At 43.0% G+C, this 20,764-nt stretch overlaps 1 protein-coding gene and 1 long non-coding RNA gene across 2 annotated transcripts in view; one reads left to right on the top strand and one right to left on the bottom strand.

Annotated features, from left to right (window-relative positions):
• COL11A1 (collagen type XI alpha 1 chain) overlaps positions 1–20,764 on the top strand; it is a 331,740-nt gene that overhangs the window by 133,502 nt on the left and 177,474 nt on the right. Inside the window, exons 8-14 of the mRNA XM_084851680.1 lie at positions 3,813–4,067; positions 6,552–6,614; positions 10,565–10,606; positions 10,946–11,008; positions 16,871–16,945; positions 19,012–19,095; positions 19,848–19,904. Of these exons, the coding sequence (XP_084707806.1) occupies positions 3,813–4,067; positions 6,552–6,614; positions 10,565–10,606; positions 10,946–11,008; positions 16,871–16,945; positions 19,012–19,095; positions 19,848–19,904 (639 nt within the window). The remainder of the gene's footprint in view (positions 1–3,812; positions 4,068–6,551; positions 6,615–10,564; positions 10,607–10,945; positions 11,009–16,870; positions 16,946–19,011; positions 19,096–19,847; positions 19,905–20,764) is intronic.
• Positions 791–6,541, bottom strand: LOC146347881 (uncharacterized). The gene is made up of 3 exons (XR_014790464.1): positions 6,478–6,541; positions 3,746–3,819; positions 791–1,718 (listed from the first exon to the last, which is right to left on the bottom strand). It is a non-coding gene; the product is annotated as an uncharacterized LOC146347881 (long non-coding RNA).

Raw genomic sequence — 20,764 nt, forward strand, 5'->3', positions numbered from 1 at the left:
TTATTTTAAGAGAACCCCTAAAGACCAAACTGGCTTGTGTCCTGTTTCTGAGATCCATAGTTTTGCTGTAGCATCTGGGACTTGCTCTTTCAGTCTTTGCTTGGGAAATGACTTCAAGGGACTGCAAAAATATGTTCTCTAGGAATTCAGTCATATACAGTTTTGGATATCAAGTAAGATGTTTAGTACTGGCTCAGCACAGCTCAGGTATGACATAAGATCTTGCATGCATTTGTGATTTCCTCGCATGAGGATGAAAGGAAGTATTTGTCAGTAGACATTGAAGGTGAAGAAGGTCTTCATGAGGTCCATTATTTAAGGGGAAAGAATGTAGCGGATGGATGGCAAATAAAGATAGGAAATGGTCATAACCATTTCTGTGGAGATGCAGTCTTTAATCCTTGTATTTTCCATCCTACTCTTAATGCTTTTAAATATAGTCCACAAAGTCCAGATATAATCATGTACAACAGTGTGCAAATAATCCAAGAAAGTAGGCAGGATGCACATTCCTATCTACATTGCAATGTGAATGAAAACATGCATATAGTGAATGGGGATCAACTAGATGCATGCATCACATCTGGATGCACAACACAATATAGATGAGCATCCAGATACATGATCCACATCTGGTCTGTGCACATGGTTACCAATCTAGTATGGGAATCCATATAAAGAAGCTTCTTTCATATGCAGATTTCTCTTACGGGATCAGGATGTCTGTGTCTAGATCTCTGCTGTGCAGAATCAAGTTGCATTTGAAAGATGTACACTGAGATCTCAAATAAATCTTTCTTTTGACCATGAATAAAAAGGTTTATTGAAAACTAGCCTCAGTTTTCTGTTGCTTAACTGCTGATTTTTGATACGTGTAGCCAGGTGACATTTATGAATATGAGTGTTTTGCTTCATACATATAGGCATATGCTGAAATGAATTTTTAAGCCATGATTTCCAAAGGTTTTGCATTATGCTGAAGATATATTTATTTTGGAGCCTCACCTGCTTCTCTTGTAAATAATTACATGTTTCAACTACACATGAACATACAAAGGATGATTGGAGATGGCATTGAAAATAGTGCTTTCACAAAACTGAAAGCCTATACATTATAAACACACATTTTTTATACTTTTAGCCAAGGATGGCACTACAATAAAAAGTGAAGGTTCTTAAAGTTTTTGAATCAACATGTAATGCTTGTAAGATGTACAAACTCCAGTTCTTTGGGTGAAAGTACAATCCAAGCAGATTCAGCTTGCACTTAGAAGGACATCCTGATGTTGCATAATATTAGTCCCATACCTTGATGTAGATGTCTGTATGTGTACCAGTTAGAGATGTCAGAGCAATCCACAATGGAACCAAATGAGTTTGAATTTTCATGAATCCAACCTGTGGATTCTGCAATGGACTGGCTTTTCTCCTGTCAGGCAGATTCCAGACTTGCAGACTGGTTTTTGAACTTTCCCGAATCTTGCAAATTTTATCATAGAAAAATACGCAAAATTAAAAAAAAAAAAAACCTGGCCAAAAATGCACATTTCCTCTGTAGGCTAAAGTGTGAAAATATATCTTTTGAGGAAATTTGTGCATTTTTGCATGTGCAAATCACGCAAATGTGCATTTGCACAAATGTGAATTTGCACAAATTTGGAAACAAAAAATCCGATACAGTTGATGGGTGGATGATGGAACGAAAGGTGCCTGACAATCTGCAAAGAACAGATGGAACGGATTTTACACAATCTGTACATCCCTAATATCAATGCACACACAGAGTGCCTCAAACATGGATTTCCCTAATATATCAGTAGAGGAAGGAGCTCTGACAGTGCATTCCTTTTTTGTGAACCTCTATTTAGATCAGGGATGGGGAACATGTGGCCCTCCAGATGATGTTGGACTTCAACTCCCATCATCCTCACCACTGGCTATGCTGGATATGGCTGATGGGATTTGCAGTCCAACAGCATCTGGAGGGTCACCTGTTCCTCACCCCTGATTTAGTTCAATGAGAGTTTAGATCAATCCATATTTAGTCAGAGTAGACCCATTGAAATCAATGTTAGTAGTAATGAACGTAGGCCTCACTGATTTCCACGGGTTTGCCCTGAGTATGGCTAAATCTGGAACCAATCCTGATGGCTGAACAAAATGCAATTGGTCTCACTTCTGCTATGTCCTGAATAGAGATGTCCATCCTTTGAAAATCCAGCCCTTTGGGGGCCTGACAGATCCCCGCTGCCTGCCCAGCTTGCATTCGCAAGCTGAGCCATGGGCTTTCCCCAAAATCTGGGGATTTTTTGCGAGTTTTTTCTTGTCAATAAAAAGTTGTGCAAATTGTGGGTGCAACTTGCATAATTTGCATAAATTCTGGCCATAATTTGTGCAAATTATGGCCTAAAATTGTGCAAATCAAGCAAATTGCGCCTGTAATTTGTGCAACTTTCTGTTGATGAGAAAAACAAACAAACCAGAACATCTGTGGGCTGGCCCAACTTGATGCAGATCGAGTCAAACCAGTTCACAGGTAAGCGAGCCGAATTCCAGGGTGCCGAGCTGCTGAAAGCTCAGTGAACTCTACCCCCTGGATGGATTCCTCTGACATTCCTAGTCCTGAACTGTATGGAATGTAACATTAGGAGAATGGAGAGTTCTCACTTCCTATCACTTCTTCTACCATCTACCTAACAGCACATTTCTGATTTTGCCCAACTGCCATTCATTTTTCATAAGGGTGCACTCAGAAGGTTCTTCCAATGGACCTTTCCCTTCCAAAATATTTCTTTGTCCTTGCCATGACAAAAATCAGTTTTCTCCAAAACTGCTTTTTTGTGCGTTTTGAAGAAAATGCTGTTTAAATAATGCTGATGCTTAAAAGTTGGATGCTTGGTTTCAACAGTTTTTATAACGGGAGATAAACAAATTCTACAGGTAGCTCTTAACCTTCAGAGCCTTTAAAAACTATGAATATTACATGTAGAATCAGTGTAAGCTACCTTTTCCTTGTGAAAGACATTAAATGTGGCATAGACAAACTTACAGTGCTACAAAATACCATATATTGATGTAACAATTTCTCTTGTTATGTTTTGTTCTCTTTTTGGCATGAGATGTGTTTATCATATGTCAGCTAAGGCAACAGCACAGTAAAATTAGACAGTGATTTAAGAGGCATTCCTATTCATGTTTTAGACAGAAAAAAAGTCCTATGATTCCCAGCATAGCTGAGGAATGCTGGGAGTTATAGTACTGTTTTTCTGTCTAAACATGCATAGCATAATCACATAATATTAATCCAAAGTTCATTGTAATGGCCCACAACTTGTACTCCCTGTGTATTTTTGAACAGTGTGACTGGCATTAAAAACTGTGAATCCAAGTATAAAAACTTAGACATAACTGATATATATTATATATATTAAGAACTGTACTCCATGTATGGCATACACTGCAAAATTCAATGAGTGAAATCCTGGATTTATGAGAATTTGCCACTGAATATTTCTAAATTTTTAAGTACCACTAGGGTTTCATTTAATGGTTTTGAAAATGAAAAAAAAAGTAAATTTACAAAAGCATTACTTTTCAATGCATGTTTGTATGTCCACTGGGTGATCTTTTAATACCACTGAAACACCGGCTTCCCAGTCTTTCAGAAACAAATTAAAAGATACCAGGCTGTAGTACTGTTGCGCTATTTCACCAACCATAATATACAAATCTAATAAGTGCTTACCTTGCTTTACTAATAGTAATCCACATATTCATCCTGTTCCCCAAACCTTTGCTGCTTATGTGAATAGCAAATTCCTGTTGAAGAAGTATTTACTGAAGAATACGTAACGGGAGAGGAGTATAACTCAGAGACTAAAAAAACTGAGGAAACAGATTATGGAAACAGAGGAGTAGACCACAGTGAATCTGAAGTGGTGGTAGATGGAGATTTAGGCGAATATGATTTTTATGAATATAAAGAATATGAAGAGAAGCCAACCAATCCCACTAATGAGGAGTTTGGGCCTGGTGTTCCAGCAGAGACTGATATGACAGAAACAAGCGTAAGTTGGGCATGTTCAAGGTTCTCTTTAAATGTGCTGGATGGTGAGTGGCTCATTATAGCTGTCTCCATTTTCTGTCATTGCCTTTGAGGCAGGGGGCTTTTCTACACAAGGCATGTATCATGTGTTCATCATTCCCTACTAATGGTTGTTCACGGGTTCTTTAGATGATGTCATGGCCCTCCTGTTTCACTTCCATGTCTAACGAGAATTTTTGGTGAGGTTTTTTTTTAAAGCAGGGAAAATGCAGCATTTAATGGTTAACACGAAAGAAGGTGCAATTTCCTCTTGAGTATTTCTTCTATTCCACTATACCACAGTGCCACCTAGAGGATATGTAGCAGAAAAGCAGGAATGGAAATGCTCCTCATGTAATGCTCGGATCTCAGTTCTGTGACAAAACTGAAAGTAGATACAGCAGACTAACAGCTGATTAACAGCCTCGTGTAGAAAAGCCCAGAGTCACTGAAGGCAATAAAAAGCCTTCTGTGGCTTTTGAAGGCACTGCCTTTTTTCCTGTTATGTGGAGATGGAGCAGGGAGGAGGGATCAACATTGCAGTCCCCAACAATATCTGTATAAATCCTTCATAAAAGGGGAGTAGGGTGGGAATGTATAAGAGCTCGTGGCTGTGCAGGCAAGTTATGTGAATGAGCCATGTGGAGGAGAAATACCCCATCATATATGCACATAGGCTTGGATCCAGACTTGTGCAAGTGTAAGGCTTCCCCTGCAATGGGGCTTTTCATTACTTCTGCTCACTGCAGCCCCCTCAGCAAGTCGCCTCTGCCAGAACCCAATCACATGACTGGTTCACTACATGCACATTAAGCCCAGGCAGGAGTCACCACCCCTACTCTTGAATCTTTGAAGATAATAATGCACAGATTGAAATTTTCAGTTGTTGGAATTGGCCCTTAGAAGATGATTTGCAGCTTTAAAACACACACACACACAGTAGGAGCCATTTAAGCACCAAAGAGCAGCTTCCCCCAGCAAGTATAGCAGGAAGCAGGTAAAAAAAAAAGAAAAAGAGAGGGAAACTTGGAAAAGGTAGCAAGTGTTATGGGACTTTATGCCACAGTTGTTGATTTGGGCTGATCCTGCTATTCCAGCAGCTATATCATGGGGATGGGGATATGTTTGGGGGAGGGCCAAAGCTTTGTATGCAGAAAGTTCAATCCCCGGCATTTCCAGGTAGAACTGGGAAAAACTATCTGAAACAGTGGAGAGCTTCTGTCTGTCAGTGTAGACAGTGCTGAGTAAAATATCTGACTCGGTACAAGGCAACTTCATATGTTCCTGTGGGGATCAGCACCTTTCCTGGGTGGCTTGTAGGTAGGATGTTGGAGAAATACACAACTCATTCAAAGGAATTCAGATTTCTATCAATCTGACCTGCAGATTCTGCAGCAGCTCAGCTTTTTCCGAGTCACGCAGATTCCATGGACTTGTGAACCAGTTTTTCACTTGTGGGCGGGATTTGCTCTGATGTGCATGTGTATGTATATGAATTCACATGTGCACATTAGTGCATTAGTACTAATGTGCCCTTGTGTGAATGTGCCTTTATGCTAATGTGCAAATGCACATTAGCGCTAATGCCCATTAGTACAAGTAGAATGAAATTCTGGTTAAAAATAGTCCAATCCCATCAATGACTGGACAACAGAATGAAAGACACCTGACAATCCATGAAACACAGGCAGAGTGGATTTAATGCATTCCATACATCCCTACTTGTAGTGATTTATCACACTCAATATTTATACATTCCCTGGCTATAAAGTTCCCCTAGCCAGTATGGAATAAGGAACCATAAACGACACTCCAAACAAAGATGAATGGCAAATTGATGTTATTTTTTGGAATTTTGCTTTCAAATTCACCAGTACTATTGAAAGCTGTTGCTGTTTCCCCCCAAGTTTTAAAGTCAGTTTAAAAGAAAGATAGCTGTTTGTGGTGAGCTCTGGTTTTACAGGATTTTGTATTGTTTCAAAACCTGCATAACCTAGTTGAACAGAAGTGGCAGACAGAGAAAAGAAATAGCCTATGAGAAGTGAGATGTCTGTCATACCACTTCTAACTCTCACAATCTATTGTCTCTCTCCACCTGGAGATATAAGGAAACAATCCAGACTTCACATGGTAAATTTAAAATCCACTTTGACCCATGCTGGAGAATAATGGCAATCCTTCTTGTGAAGATATAATGCAGGAAATACCAAGAAAAGGAATACAGCTATAGTCAGAACTAAGTCCTTTCAGGGTCCTTTCTCAAATTTATCACAGTGATCCAAATATTCAGTCTCCTGTCCAGAATGTCACACAAAGAGTTTAAACACTTGTCCTGTCTCTAATTAAAGATCCACCCATTCTGAGAATTTCTGAACAGTATGGCATACACCTACCTTTCTCAGAAGCAGGGTCTTTAAGCCTGACATACTTTCTAATCTGTTTTCCTCTTTGTATATTGACTCATCAGGTGAATGCCCGTGGTGCTTATGGGGAAAAAGGGCAGAAGGGAGAAGCAGCTGTGATTGAACCTGTGAGTATTTTAGAAGCTAGTTCTTGCAAAGTTCCTACATCCCTTCTCAGAAGTAAGCCACACTAAGTTCAATGGGATTACTTCTTGGTAAACATAGATCAGGTTGCAACTTTCCAGTGCAGTCTTATGCGCGTTTACTTGGAAGTATGTCCCACGGTGTGCTTACAGTCCTAGGGAAGCCCATTTTCTTCTTCTGTATTGCTTTTGGTTAGATTTATATTCTGCTTTCCTATGTGGATTGCACAAGGTGCCTAACAATAAAATGCACAACAATTTGTTATAACAACAGCAATATAACAAATAAAATGGATAGTGCTGTCATTACTTTATAGTTCTAACGGCATTCATTGTTATGGATTTTTTATTAATTTCTTTAAGCCATTCTGAAAAATCCATGTTGGATTGAAGAGCAAGACATCAAATGCTCAAAGAAATACAGCAAATAAATAAAAATAAATCAAGTGAACTGTCCCATGTATGGATTATAATACATATAACCATTTACCGAGTGAAGTCATAACATATAAGAAGCTTCTGCAGTACCCATCCGTGCAGTAAAGATAAGCTTACCATATGTTTAAACCCAATTGGAAATATGGGGAAGCTAATGGTTGATAAATATCTCCTCACCAGAAAGAGTAAGATAGATGGGTGGTTGAGAGCTATGGGCAAATCCTTTCCTTTACAATCTTGATTTGGAATTGGCTCCCTCTTTCCTTACTTTCTTGAAGGACTCTCCCAGAACACTTGGCTTTTCCTGAGAATTCTGTTTAGGCTTTTAATGTGAGCATAGCTGAGTTCTCCACCAGCCTTCCCCTCTGCTAGTTCCCCCTTTCCCAAAACATAGCTTGTGAAGGTGTGGGTGGCAGTGGCAGGGAACAAGCTGCCAGCAGCTATGGTGGCAGTGGCCTTATCTTTAAGACCTGGATGCTCCATTACAGCCTTTAAGGCACAGTATGCCCAAGAGTGTTCATTGCTACTGGGAGCATGGATAAATTCAATGCCTCTCAGCTCAGTGGATTCACAGAACAATGCATGGTACATTCCTTATGTTCTTTGGGGTTAATGGACACTCCATTCAAGTGTCTGGGCCTTAAAGATGAGGCTGCTGTTGCAGTTCCTCCCAACTACTAATCTCTCTACCTTTGCAAAAGTAAGTTTGGGGAAAGGGGTGGGGAAAGGGGGACTGGTGGCTGGGTGCTGGGCATGCCCATTATGAGCCTGCCCTGAAATTTGAGATAGCTTGGTCTTGGCTCATAACTGCTTTGCTTTTGGGAACTGTGGGTGTTTGCTTCACTCCTCTCTTTTTTTTTTAATGTTGATTCCCTTCCATTGCTAGTTATGATTCCACCCTGCCCGCCTCCATCCCCAGTATAAGGAGAAACATGGCAGTAGATGTTTGTAGATGATGATGGGACTGAAACACCAGTTGAGTTACAAGCCAGAGATGAAACACACTGTCAATAATAAGGAGAGACGTTTGCACAGAAGTGTCCCACAGAATGTCTGGCTCTCCTAGCTAGTGTAAGCCCGACACATGCAAAGACTACCATCACTAGTGGCATAAGGAAGGCAGTGCAAATGCTACCATCCTAAATCAACAAAAGCATGTGCATAAGGGAGCTTCTGAAGCAGCACAAAGTACTACTGAAGCAATACGTGTCTAGTTTTGGTTCAGTTTCTGCAAGAAAGATTTTCAGAACCAAGGGATGCTCTCTGAGTATATGCATTTCAAGAAGGAAAAAACATACATTTTATTATGTTTCTGTCTGGGATAGGGATATGCCATTAAAATGGCTTCCTTGAGGTCATTTCTTGCTTGTATTATTGCAATATTCTAATTTGCAACTTAATTGAGTCACTCAGACTTGCGGTCTGATCCTGTGTAAACTACTCACAAGTAAGTCACGGTGGAATGTAGTTCCAGGTAAATGTGCATAAGATTACTGCTTAAGAATAAACCTCCTTGAATGCAATAGAACTTAGGTCTATTGGGATAATGTGGTACCTTATGGGGCTTATAGACTATCCATAGTAACCCTTTATCTTTTTGACAGCTCAGCCCATGATACTATTCTTCCTAGAGCATAGCTGCTTCAGACTGCAGATGGAAGACTGCAGGACTGAATGCTTATGTAAACAAAAAATCCCTGTGCATAGAAATCTAGATGTCTAGAGAGAGGGATTGTAGCTTAGCCTTCCCTGATATGCTTGTTTTCTGTACAAAAAGGTTCCCCCACCCATGATGGCGCATTCAGTCATGTGATCCCAGGCTTCCAAGCTGAAGTGGTTTCGTTCAGCAGGAGTTTGACTATGCAGGGAATTGTTTGTCTAAGGCAGAGGTGGGGGAACCGGTGTCCCTGAAAATGTTGTTGGACACCAACTCCCATTGGTCCTAGCCAGCATGACCAATGGTCTGGGATGATGGGAGTTGTAGTCAGCAGCATCTGGAGGGCCACAGGTGCCCCACCCCTGGCTTATGGAGACTGTCAGACATAGTTCAGAGTGCTAATCAGACCCCACGTGATTGCTCATGGAAGCATGTGGGGCAATGCTGGTTTTGGGACTAGGGCTGAACTGAAAGTGGGGTTGATTTTCATTAACACTTTCATCTGCATTGAAAGGTGTCCCCCCTCTCAGAACTTTTTCCAGGCTATCTGCAAAAGGCAATAGAAGTGCCTGTTCAGACAGTCTTTCACTGAATAGGCTTAGTGATGTCTTCAGTTCACTATGGGATCCCTGATTGCCTAGGATCAGCCATGTGACTGGTCCAGGAAGCACTGTTCTCATTCTGTTTCAGCTTTATTTGCTCTTGGAGCTATCAGCACATACCTAGTTCTTAAACTGATTGGCTATTTTATTGACTGGGACCACTCTAAAAGGAGAAAGAAGCCCTGATTAAGGGTGGGTAGGCGGTGTTGCCAAAAGCAGTAGCAGACTGGGGGATCAATGGCAGCAAACAGGCATGAAAAATAGTTAACATTCTCAACAATGGAAGAGGGGTTCAGGACATAGTGTGGCTACTGCTGAAACAGTACTTGCATCCTGAAAATGAAAATGAAAATGGGTGAATATTTAGTACACCTGTAATTACAACTAAGGGAGGGTCATGTGGGGGTACTGGCAGTGTTGGGCATGTAGCTGCCATGATTTGACCAATTATGGCAGCTTAAAAGGCGGCCTCAGTGACTGCACATATTGCAGTGCCCACCTCACATGGAAGGCTCCACTTTACACACCTGCCACTTCCATACAATTCCAGCTGTGTTAGGAGCTCATTGGCAGCTCTGTGTGCTTCCAAACAGACCTCAAGTACATCACCACCTCCATATGGATGCTGAGTAAAAAGAATGTGATCATGAAGAACAGATACCCCTATAAAGTGGCTTTATGAATTGATCGTTCAGCGTAGTACTTTCTCCCAGCTGGACTTGTGGAAGATGCTTTTTGAAGAGTAGTCGTACGGAAAGCTGGTATTTGGTGTGTTGCATGAGAAATGCTATGTAATGCAGGTTGTGGCCTGCAAAGGGGAACGCAGCGTATTGGATCTGGATTCACATTGTATCAACTGTACTGACAAAGTTGGACTTCCCTGCTCCCTTTTCCCACTGCAGCCCCTTCAGCTCCTGAAAATATTACACGGAGACTGTAATGTAATACTACTGAATGCAGTGAGGTATAGTGTGACAGGGAGGGGGGATCATCCAAAATTGGGGGACCTTCCTCTCAAGGAGCGCTTCCTCTCATGGAAAGTGCCTTCCTCTCGCAGAATGTAGATCCTGGATCCCACCCATACTTTCTTTAATAGATAAAGAAATATGCAGCAAATGTCAGATATGGATGTATTTGCAATATTGCACTACAGAACACTGTGATAATTGTGGCATATTCTTTGCTTTTTAACTTTTTTCAAATCAGTATTGTATAATGCGTTTTTGTTTTTTTCATAGGGGATGCTTATCGAAGGACCTCCAGGACCTCCAGGGCCTCCCGTATGTATATGCTTTTAGAAATGTTATTTTCATTAATATATTGTTAATATTATGTATTAAGAATATCATGTTAGTTGGTCCCATTCGTAGTTGGTTGGTGCAGGGATTTTGCATAGCTACTCATGAGCAACACATACAACCTGGGTTTTCAGTGAGATCAGATTGGTGCGCTTGGAAACAGTGCTGCTTACATAGTTGTAATGGTTTGTTCCTTTTTCAGAAACCGACAACTGGCTCACATTGAAAACATTTTGCCACTCTGTGATCCAAAACTGGTGGTGTTCTAAACCGCCAGTGCAGAAAGTTATTCATATAACCAATTCATGTTTTTTTTCATAGGGTCTCATGGGTCCCTCGGGTACACAAGGCCCCACTGGTCCTCCTGGGGACCCTGGTGATAGGGTAAGTCAGTGTGGGTTATAAATGAGCATGGGAAAGGTGCCGGACTGGGTGGCTAGAAATATATTATCTGGCTTATGAAACAAACATCCCAGCCCTGTGTGATGTCAGACGAGACAAGTACATCCTGCTTGTGGCCTAAGAAGCTGCGATCTCATCATAACAGCTTACTCTGCTGCATAATGGGCATTGGAGAATTCTCTGAAAACTGGTTTAGAAACCTCCTCATTCTGACAGTGGATACAAGAGTTCAGGGTGAATCCATTTGAGATCAGACTTGAGACGCCAAAGACTCTGGTCCAATCTGAAACAATGGAATTCAGCAAAGGCCTCTAGGTAATTTAAGGTCTCCTCCAGCCCTGTGCAACCAAGGCATTGAGGCCTAAGAGCATGCTGCAGCCTTCAGGTTACAGATGAGGTCCTCTCTGCCACTCCTGTCCAATCCAGATGACCTGATGGACTTACCAGAGAAGCGGGGGGAGGGGGGAGCAAAGAGGACACAATGTATGTCTTGAAGGCCTCAGGCTCCACAAATGCCCTGGATATTCTTGTGTATGTGCACATTGCATCCAAGGTGACTGAATATAATCGGAGACATTATAATGAGAGGTGCATCAGGGCCTAGAAGCCTGAGAGTCAGAGGGGACACCACCCATTATCTGGTTTTCCTGGGTTAGTTAAAAATGGGACCAGGCCATACCTGTCTATTCCTAAACTATCCACAGGTGACCTTGAGTTACTTTGGATGTGATAATCAGTGTGTGAACAGGAAGTGCAACTGACTAGCTCTTTCTGTTTCCTTTGCTTTCAATCACATCTGAAGGAGAACTTGTTGCATCTCTCCCAGTGGAGAAATCAGGACTGGCTCAAGACATTTTGCTGCCTGAGGCCAACAACACTATGCCTCCCAGTTTCATGTGCAGAAGCTGACTAGATTGGCAATAGCATCTTAGTTCGATACTGGTGATGGGACAGCATTCTCCACTGCCCCTGAGGGCAGCAGGCTCACTTAGGGGGCATAGGGTGTTGTTGTTCGTAAATGGAGATATACTGTGCTGTCCCTGAACCTGGAGGTACCATTTAACTGTCCAATAGCTACTGATACACCTATAGAATATAAGAATATGAGAAGAGCCATGCTGGATCAGACCAAGGGTCCATCTAGTCCAGCATTCTGTTCACACAGTAGCCAACCAGCTGTTGACAGGGAACCCACAAGCAGGACATGAATGCAAGAGCATCCTCCTGCCCATGCTCCCCAGCAACTGCCGTACATAAGCTTGCTGCCTCTGGTACACATTAAAGTAGACCTATCTCCATGAGATGATATGCCTCATCCTTACTGTATATTTTTCCGGGTGCAGCAAGTCTTACATTATTTTTTTAAAGTAATGAATTGATTCCTTCTAAAACAACTGACATCTGAAGTGTTAAATGTTACATTAGTCTCAGGGTGGCTATGCAGTATTAAAAACAGCATTTTGCATACTTACCTTTAGGCATACAGTTGTAACCTTCTATACGTATTTAACTGTTAGAAATGGTGGGTTGTAGGATTTGTTTGCTTCAGGTATCCATGGATTAGATTATTCTGGTCCCGGATAATACAATGGATAAACAGGGGTGGAACCACACTTCGCACACATACCCGTGTAACAACAGCTGCTTTTTCCAGGGAAAATGAGATTCAAGAGGAAGACAATTGAAATGGAGAGAGGCAGGCAGGCTGCTTAATTGTTTCTCCACCTGCCACTTCTTCACTGCTGAATCACTCCAGAATCACTCCTCTTGTCATCAGAAAAGAAACCAAGTGTGTTATGTTAAGCCTTTAGTGTCTTGCTTCCAGAGAGAGGGTTCCTAGGGATTAGGAGGGTTCCTAATCAAAAGACATTGGGCGGCAATTCCAACTTTCCCTCCTGAATAGTTTTTTTGTGGGGGGGGGAAAATACTTGGAAGAAGCAGTGGAAAAACATGGGAGGATTACAAGTGGAAGACGGTGCCTGGGCCACCCTTTACAATTCTGTGAATGAGGCAGGGCAATTACGTGATAAAAGCCTTGCCTGGAAGCACCCGTAGTGTGTTTGAAAGCCCATAGAGAGGTATTTTGTAAAGTATATAATTTAAAAAATCTTTATATTCATTTCTCTAATAGTGCTTTGATTTAAAACTTCTGTGTCTTGTCACAAGGCCTTTTTATGCACTTGCAATTAGTATAATTAAAAAGATCTAATCAGATTCAAATTGAGAAGATTTTGTACTAGGACTGATGTCAGATGAATTTCTTTTACCATTACAAGTGACAGTACTGTAATATTACTGTCGGGAGGCGCCAAGAATACACTTCATGTTTCCTGCTGAATTGGACATAGTTCTTGAAATTCTATACCATAATGCACATCACCAATGGTACACACACACACACACACACACACACACACACTTGGCTCCTAAGGTAATTGAACAGGAGGAGGGAAAATTTTCCCTTCCCTGCATGCAGCCATGCTCCCCTCCAAAAGCCTGGTCACAGGTCCATCTTGATCAATGTGGGATGGGGCACAGAAGGCTTCTGGGGGAGGGGAAAGGACTCCAAATTGTGTGGAGGTCAGCCTGATTTGGAGCAATTTCCCATCCCCCACCAACCCATCACACCCCCTACCACTTTGTTCAGGAGGTCTCTGATCCTCCAGAGAGGCTTTTCAGGGGATGCAGCAAGCTGCAGGGGAGATGAAGAAAGAGGAAAATTTCCTTTAATGAACTTCCTTCTGTTCACTTACCCAAGGATCCAAACTACTGTATTTATCTATTGTTCTCTCAATAATTTTATCAGCCAGTATTCCCATTCCAAGCTGTGGGTGCAGGAAGAGGCCTAGAAGATCGCATAGCTCCATCTGCTACTGCTAACAATCAAAGCTCTGTGAGAAGCTCACAACTATGACAGTTTTAAGCCACAGTGGGCTATGTGGCCATTTTGAATATTCAAGCCATGGCGGCAACTTGTTGTGTCCATCCAAACCCGACTGGGGGTGGGGGGATGTGCAAAGGTTAAACTATACTTGCAGAACCCATGTTTTGTTTTAGGGTTATGCGAGGGTTAATTAACAGAATGCACACGCAAATAAATAAATAAATAAATAAATAAATAAATAAATAAATATTTAACCTTCACACAAGCCACCCCTGCCAGATTTGGATGACATGACAAGCTGCTGTTGCAGCTGCAATTTTCAGGTTATTACAGGCATCACTTTCCGCTGCTTATTATTCACATGAGCCCAATCGTTCTTTTTTTCTTTTTCTTTTTTTAACCTGTCTTGCTTGTGCAAACCACCACAAGAAGCCTCGACCATCAGTGGGGTTGCACTGGGTCAGAAGTGATTTCTTTTTACAGCTTCATCCACAAGGATGTTTTGGAGGTATGAGTTTTTCTGAAAAGAAAAAAAAAAGTAGTCCCACAAATTTTGCGGTACCGGTCCTGCTCATACTTCCTTCTTGAGCACCTGTGGTACCATTTTCATTAAGCCACGATTCAGCCTGAAAATAAAAAATAGAGAGACGTATTTATAAGCATGGAGAAAGATGGCAGTTGGAAGGTAGCTACGTATTTGTTTATTTGTTACATTTATATACCACCTTTCCTCCAAGGAACCCAAGGCAGCATGCATGATCTGCCTCTCAATTTTATTTTCACAACAACCTTGGTTAGGCTGAGAGCCAATGACTGGCTCAAATCCACCCAGTGAGTTTCACGGCCGAACTAGTTTCACGGGGGACTAGAAGCCGGATCTCCCAAGACTCAGTCCAACACTCTAACTACTACACCACACTGACACTACCATAAGCTGATCATGCTGGTTGGGGGATGCTGGGAGTTGTAGTCCTGTCCAACACATCTGGAGGGCACCCAGCTGGGGAAGGCTGCCCTAATGCATATGTAAGCATACCTAAGAAAGAAGGCCTATAAGAAATGTTTATCTGAGTAAAATGGCGAGTGAGGGGAGACATGATAGTGCTGTACAAAATTATGCATGGTGTGGAGAAAGTGGATAGGGAGACATTTTTCTTCCTCTCTCATAATACTAGAATCCAGGGTCATCCCATGAAGTTGACTGGTGGGAGCTTCAGGACAGATAAAAATAAGTATTCTTTTCACAAAGCGCACAGTTAAACTACAGAATTCCCTTCCACAAGATGTAGTGACAGCCACCACTTTGAATATTTTTAAAAGGAAATTGGACAAATTCAAGAGAAGGACAATTGGAAAGAGAAGGCTATCAGTGGCTATTATTCCTGATGGCTCTCTCTATGCTACCTCCAGTATCAGAGGCACTCTGCCTATGAACACCAGTTGCTGGGTAGCATGGGTGGGAGGGTGCTATTGCATTTGTGGCCTACTTCTGGGCTTCCCACGGGCTGCTGGTCGGCCACTGTGTGAACAGAACGCTGGACTACATGGACTGTTGGACTGACCCAGCAGGGCTCTTCTCATGTTCTTATGCCAGATTTCTGTTGGGAGTGTCAGTGGGGAAGAGGGGCAGGGCTCCTACATTCTTACAGGTGGGTCGTGGACCTGATGATGATTGCACAGCACTGTCGAAGAAGAGTTTCACTGACTGCTGAAAGAAAATGAATGTTCATATCATTGCCCTTCCTCTAGAATTCGGCATATTGCTGGGGCTCTGTATTTTCACTGGACTTCAATATTAAATAATGGGAACAATGCAAATCATAGTCTTCCATCCATTCCATACACAGCACACCCTAGTCGTACTGAATAGGGCTGTGCAGGGCTCCCCTGATCTGCCTCAGAGGCCACTTCTGGGCTTCCAAGGCAGGCCCAATTCACTTTGGGCTGATTCGGGGGGGGGGGCACCCCTCTTTGGCTTCTGGAGCCAAAGCAGGATTCAGATGGCCGAATCCTGCTTCACCTCACCTCCCCCCTCCGACATGCTTCACCTCCCCCCACCCCAACACACCACATGAGCCCCTGGGCCCTTACCTGGCCCCTTGGGATGTGCGCCGGCAGCTTTCTTTTTGTTCCAGGGAGTTGCCTTTTTAAAAAAATGCCAACTCCCTGTATTTCTGGAAATAGATCCTGTGCAAATTGCGGCCATCAAGCTGTCAAGCACACTACATTAACGCTGCATGCTTGATGGCTGCCATTTGCACAGGGTCTATTTCCGGAAATACAGGGAGTCACCATTTAAAAAATGGCGAGTCCCTGGAACGAGAAGACAGCTTCCAGCGCATGTATTGAGGTTCCAAGTAAGGAGCTGGGGGCTGGGCAGTGGCAGTGGCATGTCTGGGCTTCCAGGTTGCTCCGAAGTGCACTGAAGCACTTCAGAATGATCCGACCCACTTCATGCCCCCTCTGCCTCACCTCGGAAGTGGCCCAAAGCGCCCTGCTTCAGCTTGGAGTTCAGGCTTCGGGGCAAAGCAGTGCACAGCCCTAGTGCTAAATCAACATTAGTACCTACAGTGACTTTGCCAAACATCACTTGTGCTACTAGTAGTTTTGCAAAACTTGTTGTAAGCTGCCTTGATAGGATTTGTACCCTGAAAGGCGGCATATAAATAGTTGCAAAACAGAAACCAACAAAAACATAAATAAACATTTCAATGTGGAAAACATTACGGTACAGAATACCCACCCTATAAGAGCTTTCACCAACCTGGTAGCCTTGAGATGTTTTGCACTTCAACTCCCATCAGCCCAGCCAGCATGGTTAATGGTCAGGAATGCTGGGAATTGTAGTCAAAACATCTGGAGGTGATCAGGTTGGGGAAAGCTGCCCTGTAACTGGCAAGACGTTTCCAACAAACATATGTCAATTACATAACTTTTTGCATCACCTTCATCTCTTCTAGGGTCCACCAGGACGCCCTGGTCTTCCAGGTGCTGATGGCTTAGCCGGCCCCCCAGGTACCATGTTAATGTTGCCGGTAAGTCATACTTTGCTTACCAAACTCCATCCTTTCCAGAAGCAAATGGGGATGTCAGTGTAGAAGGCTTAATGGTTATGCCTTTGGCTAGATCCAGCAAAATCTTTTCCTTTCTTGGGAGTGCTTTAGAAATGAAATTTGCAATTGGCAATTGGAAATCCATGTTCCCACAGCCTGATGTCAGCCTTTCCTTTCCCTATGCTTCCTCTTCTGTCTTTGCTGCATTGATAGACCACACTGGATATAGCGTTCAAACCCAGGAGGAGAAGTGGAGGGAAAATTGCTTTGCAGCTTTCTTGATGAATGAACTAGAATTGGTATTATTAACGTATAGTATTGTATTTTAGCACGTTAGGGCGCAATCCTATGCATGTTTAGACAGAGAGAGTTGCTGAGAGTTGTACGACTTTTTCTGTCTAAACATGCATAGTATTATGCCCTAAAACAATATTTAACCAGTAGCTATTTTAACCAGTTGCAAGTTAACATAAACAGTCAAAATAGACCCCATGTTAAGCAAAAGGGAATATCCTATTGATCCCTGTAGGTCCAGGATTTGTCACCCCACTCACCATCATTGTGTAATCAGTTGTTTAAACAGCCAAAGGTGAGAGCATGTCTTGTGCAAACTGATCCCTACCCCCCAACCCCTGAGCTGTGTATGGGTGGGAGCATTTCAGCCAGCTTTGGAAAGGGGACGAAGCCTGCAGGAGGAGATGTACAGACAAGGAAAGTGGAGAAGCCCAGTGCCCACCCCTTGCTGGCCTGTTTTTGACTGCTGAGGTGCTCACCCACCCTCTGTTATAGTGCAGGACTAGTCAGTTCAGTTGTGACAGGCCGAGTAGGAATTTTTTGTAGACCAGATCGGAATGAGGGAAATGGGATTTGGGATTTGGGATACTCTGCACTGTTTTCCATAACTTGTTTACAGCCCTGCCCTGCTCTGCCCTGCTGTTGTGGCCCACAGACCATCCCCATGGGGGCCCCACCATGGGGTGCCATGGGATGCCTGAATTTATTTAGTTTTTAATCACTGTGTTAGTGCTACAGAGCACTAAAGGGGTCAAAACAAGCAAAGTTTGATCCATTCAGTGTTCCGCAGTGCTAAGGGGGGGGAAAAGGAAAGGTTCCTCCTGTGCAAGCACCGGGTCATTGCTGACACCTAGAGGGACGCCGCTTGCGCTGGCGTTTTCATGGCAGACCATAGCGGGGTGGTTTGCCATTGCCTTCCCCAGTCATGACTACCTTTCCCCCAGCAAGCTGGGTGCTCATTTTACCGACCTCGGAAGGATGGAAGGCTGAGTCAACCTGAGCCAGCTACCCGAGACCCGGCTTCCGCTGGGATCGAACTCAGGTCGTGGGGAGAGTTTTGGTTGCAACACTGCCACCTACCACTCTGTGCCACACGAGGCCACACACAGTGCTAACGTGGCCATTAAAAAAAAAGAAAGGAAACATAATATTTTTCCTGCCACCACCACTGAATTCAGCAGCAGGGCCCACATGTGGCCCATGGGCTGTGTATTGCCTAGGGATGCTGGAGAAATTTGAGATGAACTAAAATGAACTTGGCTTTCTAAGAATCCGACTTGCAGAATCCACTGCAGACCAACCTCCTCAGGCCGCATGGAGTCCGTGGACCTCTGGATCTTCTTTCTTTTTTTTTTACTTTCCCGAAATTTACAAATATTTATTAGGAAAATATGCAAGTTTCTGCGGAGACTAGTAAATACATGCAGGAAAAGTTGAATGGAGTGGGGGACAACATGCTAAATGTTACATACTAAGGTAAATTATGTAAATTGTTGCAAACCCTCTTACGGAATTATTTACTTATTTTTCCACATGATGAAAAAAATTTGAACCTGCCTGTGAATGGATGATGGAACAAAAGGTGTCTGACAATCCATGCAACAGAGACAGAGTGGATTTTACAGAATCCATATATCCCTAGTTTTGCCCACCCCTGATCTAGAGAGGCTGATATCTTTATTACCTTGGACAATAAGAGACTACTTCTAACGTTTTTATGGTGTTTTGTTTTGAAATTCTGTCCTTCTATACAGTTCCGCTTTGGTGGAGGTGGTGAGAAGGGACCAGCAATCTCAGCTCAGGAGGCTCAAGCTCAAGCTATTCTTCAGCAAGCCAGGGTAAGAATGAAACACTCTAAGGAACAGGTGGGGAACCTTTTCCTGTCAAGGTGTGCATTACGTCAGAAACATGTCGAGGTCTGAATTCTGGCTGTGGGAGGGGGTTGAAACTAGGCTGAGGTCCACATATGGTCCTTGAACTGCAGGTTCCTCACCCCTGCTCTAAGGACAGTGAGATGGGAATACAACCATCCATGGCTCATTGCTGTCTTCAGTGAAGAAGCCCTCACCTTCTTTGGTGTGAATCCACACAGATCACTGCTGTTTTCTGGGTTCCTTCCAGCAAGACTATGCCAGCATTTTTTCCACACTTTCTTCCATGGCCATATGATAAAGCCAGGATTTCCTTACAGGATTTCTCTAAGTTTTAAAGGGAGAGAACCCCATATTTTCCTCCTGACATAGGGGTAAGATTAAAGAATGAAAATGAATAACTGAACTGTAAATTGTAGATGAAAAAGAGTACATTTTGAGATTCCTAGGATTGTGCACAAGCTACTGGATTTTTCTTAAGGACCATCTTCTCTTACACATGTAGAAGCTGAGACCGCACTGAAAACAAGTTGTGGCATGCCATAGTCATGGTGCATTAATTATCATTACCTTTTCTCCATGACATATACTACAGATAACAAATGGCTGTTCAAATCACAACAAATCTACTCATGAGGGGAAGTTGTCACCTCTGATGGATGTTGCCAGCAGTTAAGCATACAATAAATGTTGAATGTTTATTTCTTTTTAAATCACAGATTGCCATGAGGGGGCCACCTGGCCCTATGGGACTTACTGGAAGGCCAGGTCCTGTGGTATGTTAAGCTAAGAGGAAAACAATCATTGTCCAACGTTATCGTTCCAATGTCTTATCTCAGTTGCAATATGATGTGTCTGGCTCAGAGTTTTGTGCAAACAGTTGAAGTCAGGATCTCTCAGGGCCAGCCCTGCCATAAGGCAGAGTGAGACAGCTGCCTCAGGCAGCAAGTGCTGAGGGCTGGTAAGGTGTTGTGTACACCAGGGGGCCCTCCCTTCACCCCCTAAGCTAGCCTGGTGCTCTTAGGTGCAGTAGAGGGCCAAATGATGGCCCCATCATCAGTAATGATGCAGGATTCACTTGTCAGTCCAGTCAGCTTCTATATATGAAATATATGGTGGTGGTGGTACACCATCTTGTCCTTTGCCTCTGGAGATAAAATGTATCAGACTGTCTCAATATGTGAAGTCAAATTTTCACTCTGTGGCCAGCACATTTCCTGGTATTCTCCCTCTGGCCATTGGAAAGTGCTTGAATTTCTCCCCCCCCCCCAACTTTTAAGGGTGGCCTCTTCCATATTTTGCATCCCCAAACCCCCATTTTCATTGAAAAATGAGCTGCAAACGTGTGGCTCAGGTTTACTCTGCTGTCCCCTATCTTGTCACAATGGTGGGCATTTTTTCCCCCAGCTGCTGAGATTAATTCAGAAATGAGGAGGATACTGATGTCAGTGTGGAGCTTTAAAAACAAACAAACAGAAGGTCTCAAGTGAATATCTAGATTGGATAATAAGTGGAACAAAATTGCAGGCTTCTGTACTGCAGATTTACTGGATGGAGCTTTGACATCTGCCAGGATTCTAAATGTTTAAACGATAAAGGAAAACACTTGCACTGCAGTTGCTAAATCACCTGAGCA

The sequence above is a fragment of the Heloderma suspectum genome, chromosome 4 (genome assembly GCF_057233095.1).
Source record: "Heloderma suspectum isolate Gila_16-S chromosome 4, 16-S_ref, whole genome shotgun sequence".
Lineage (NCBI taxonomy): Eukaryota > Metazoa > Chordata > Lepidosauria > Squamata > Helodermatidae > Heloderma > Heloderma suspectum.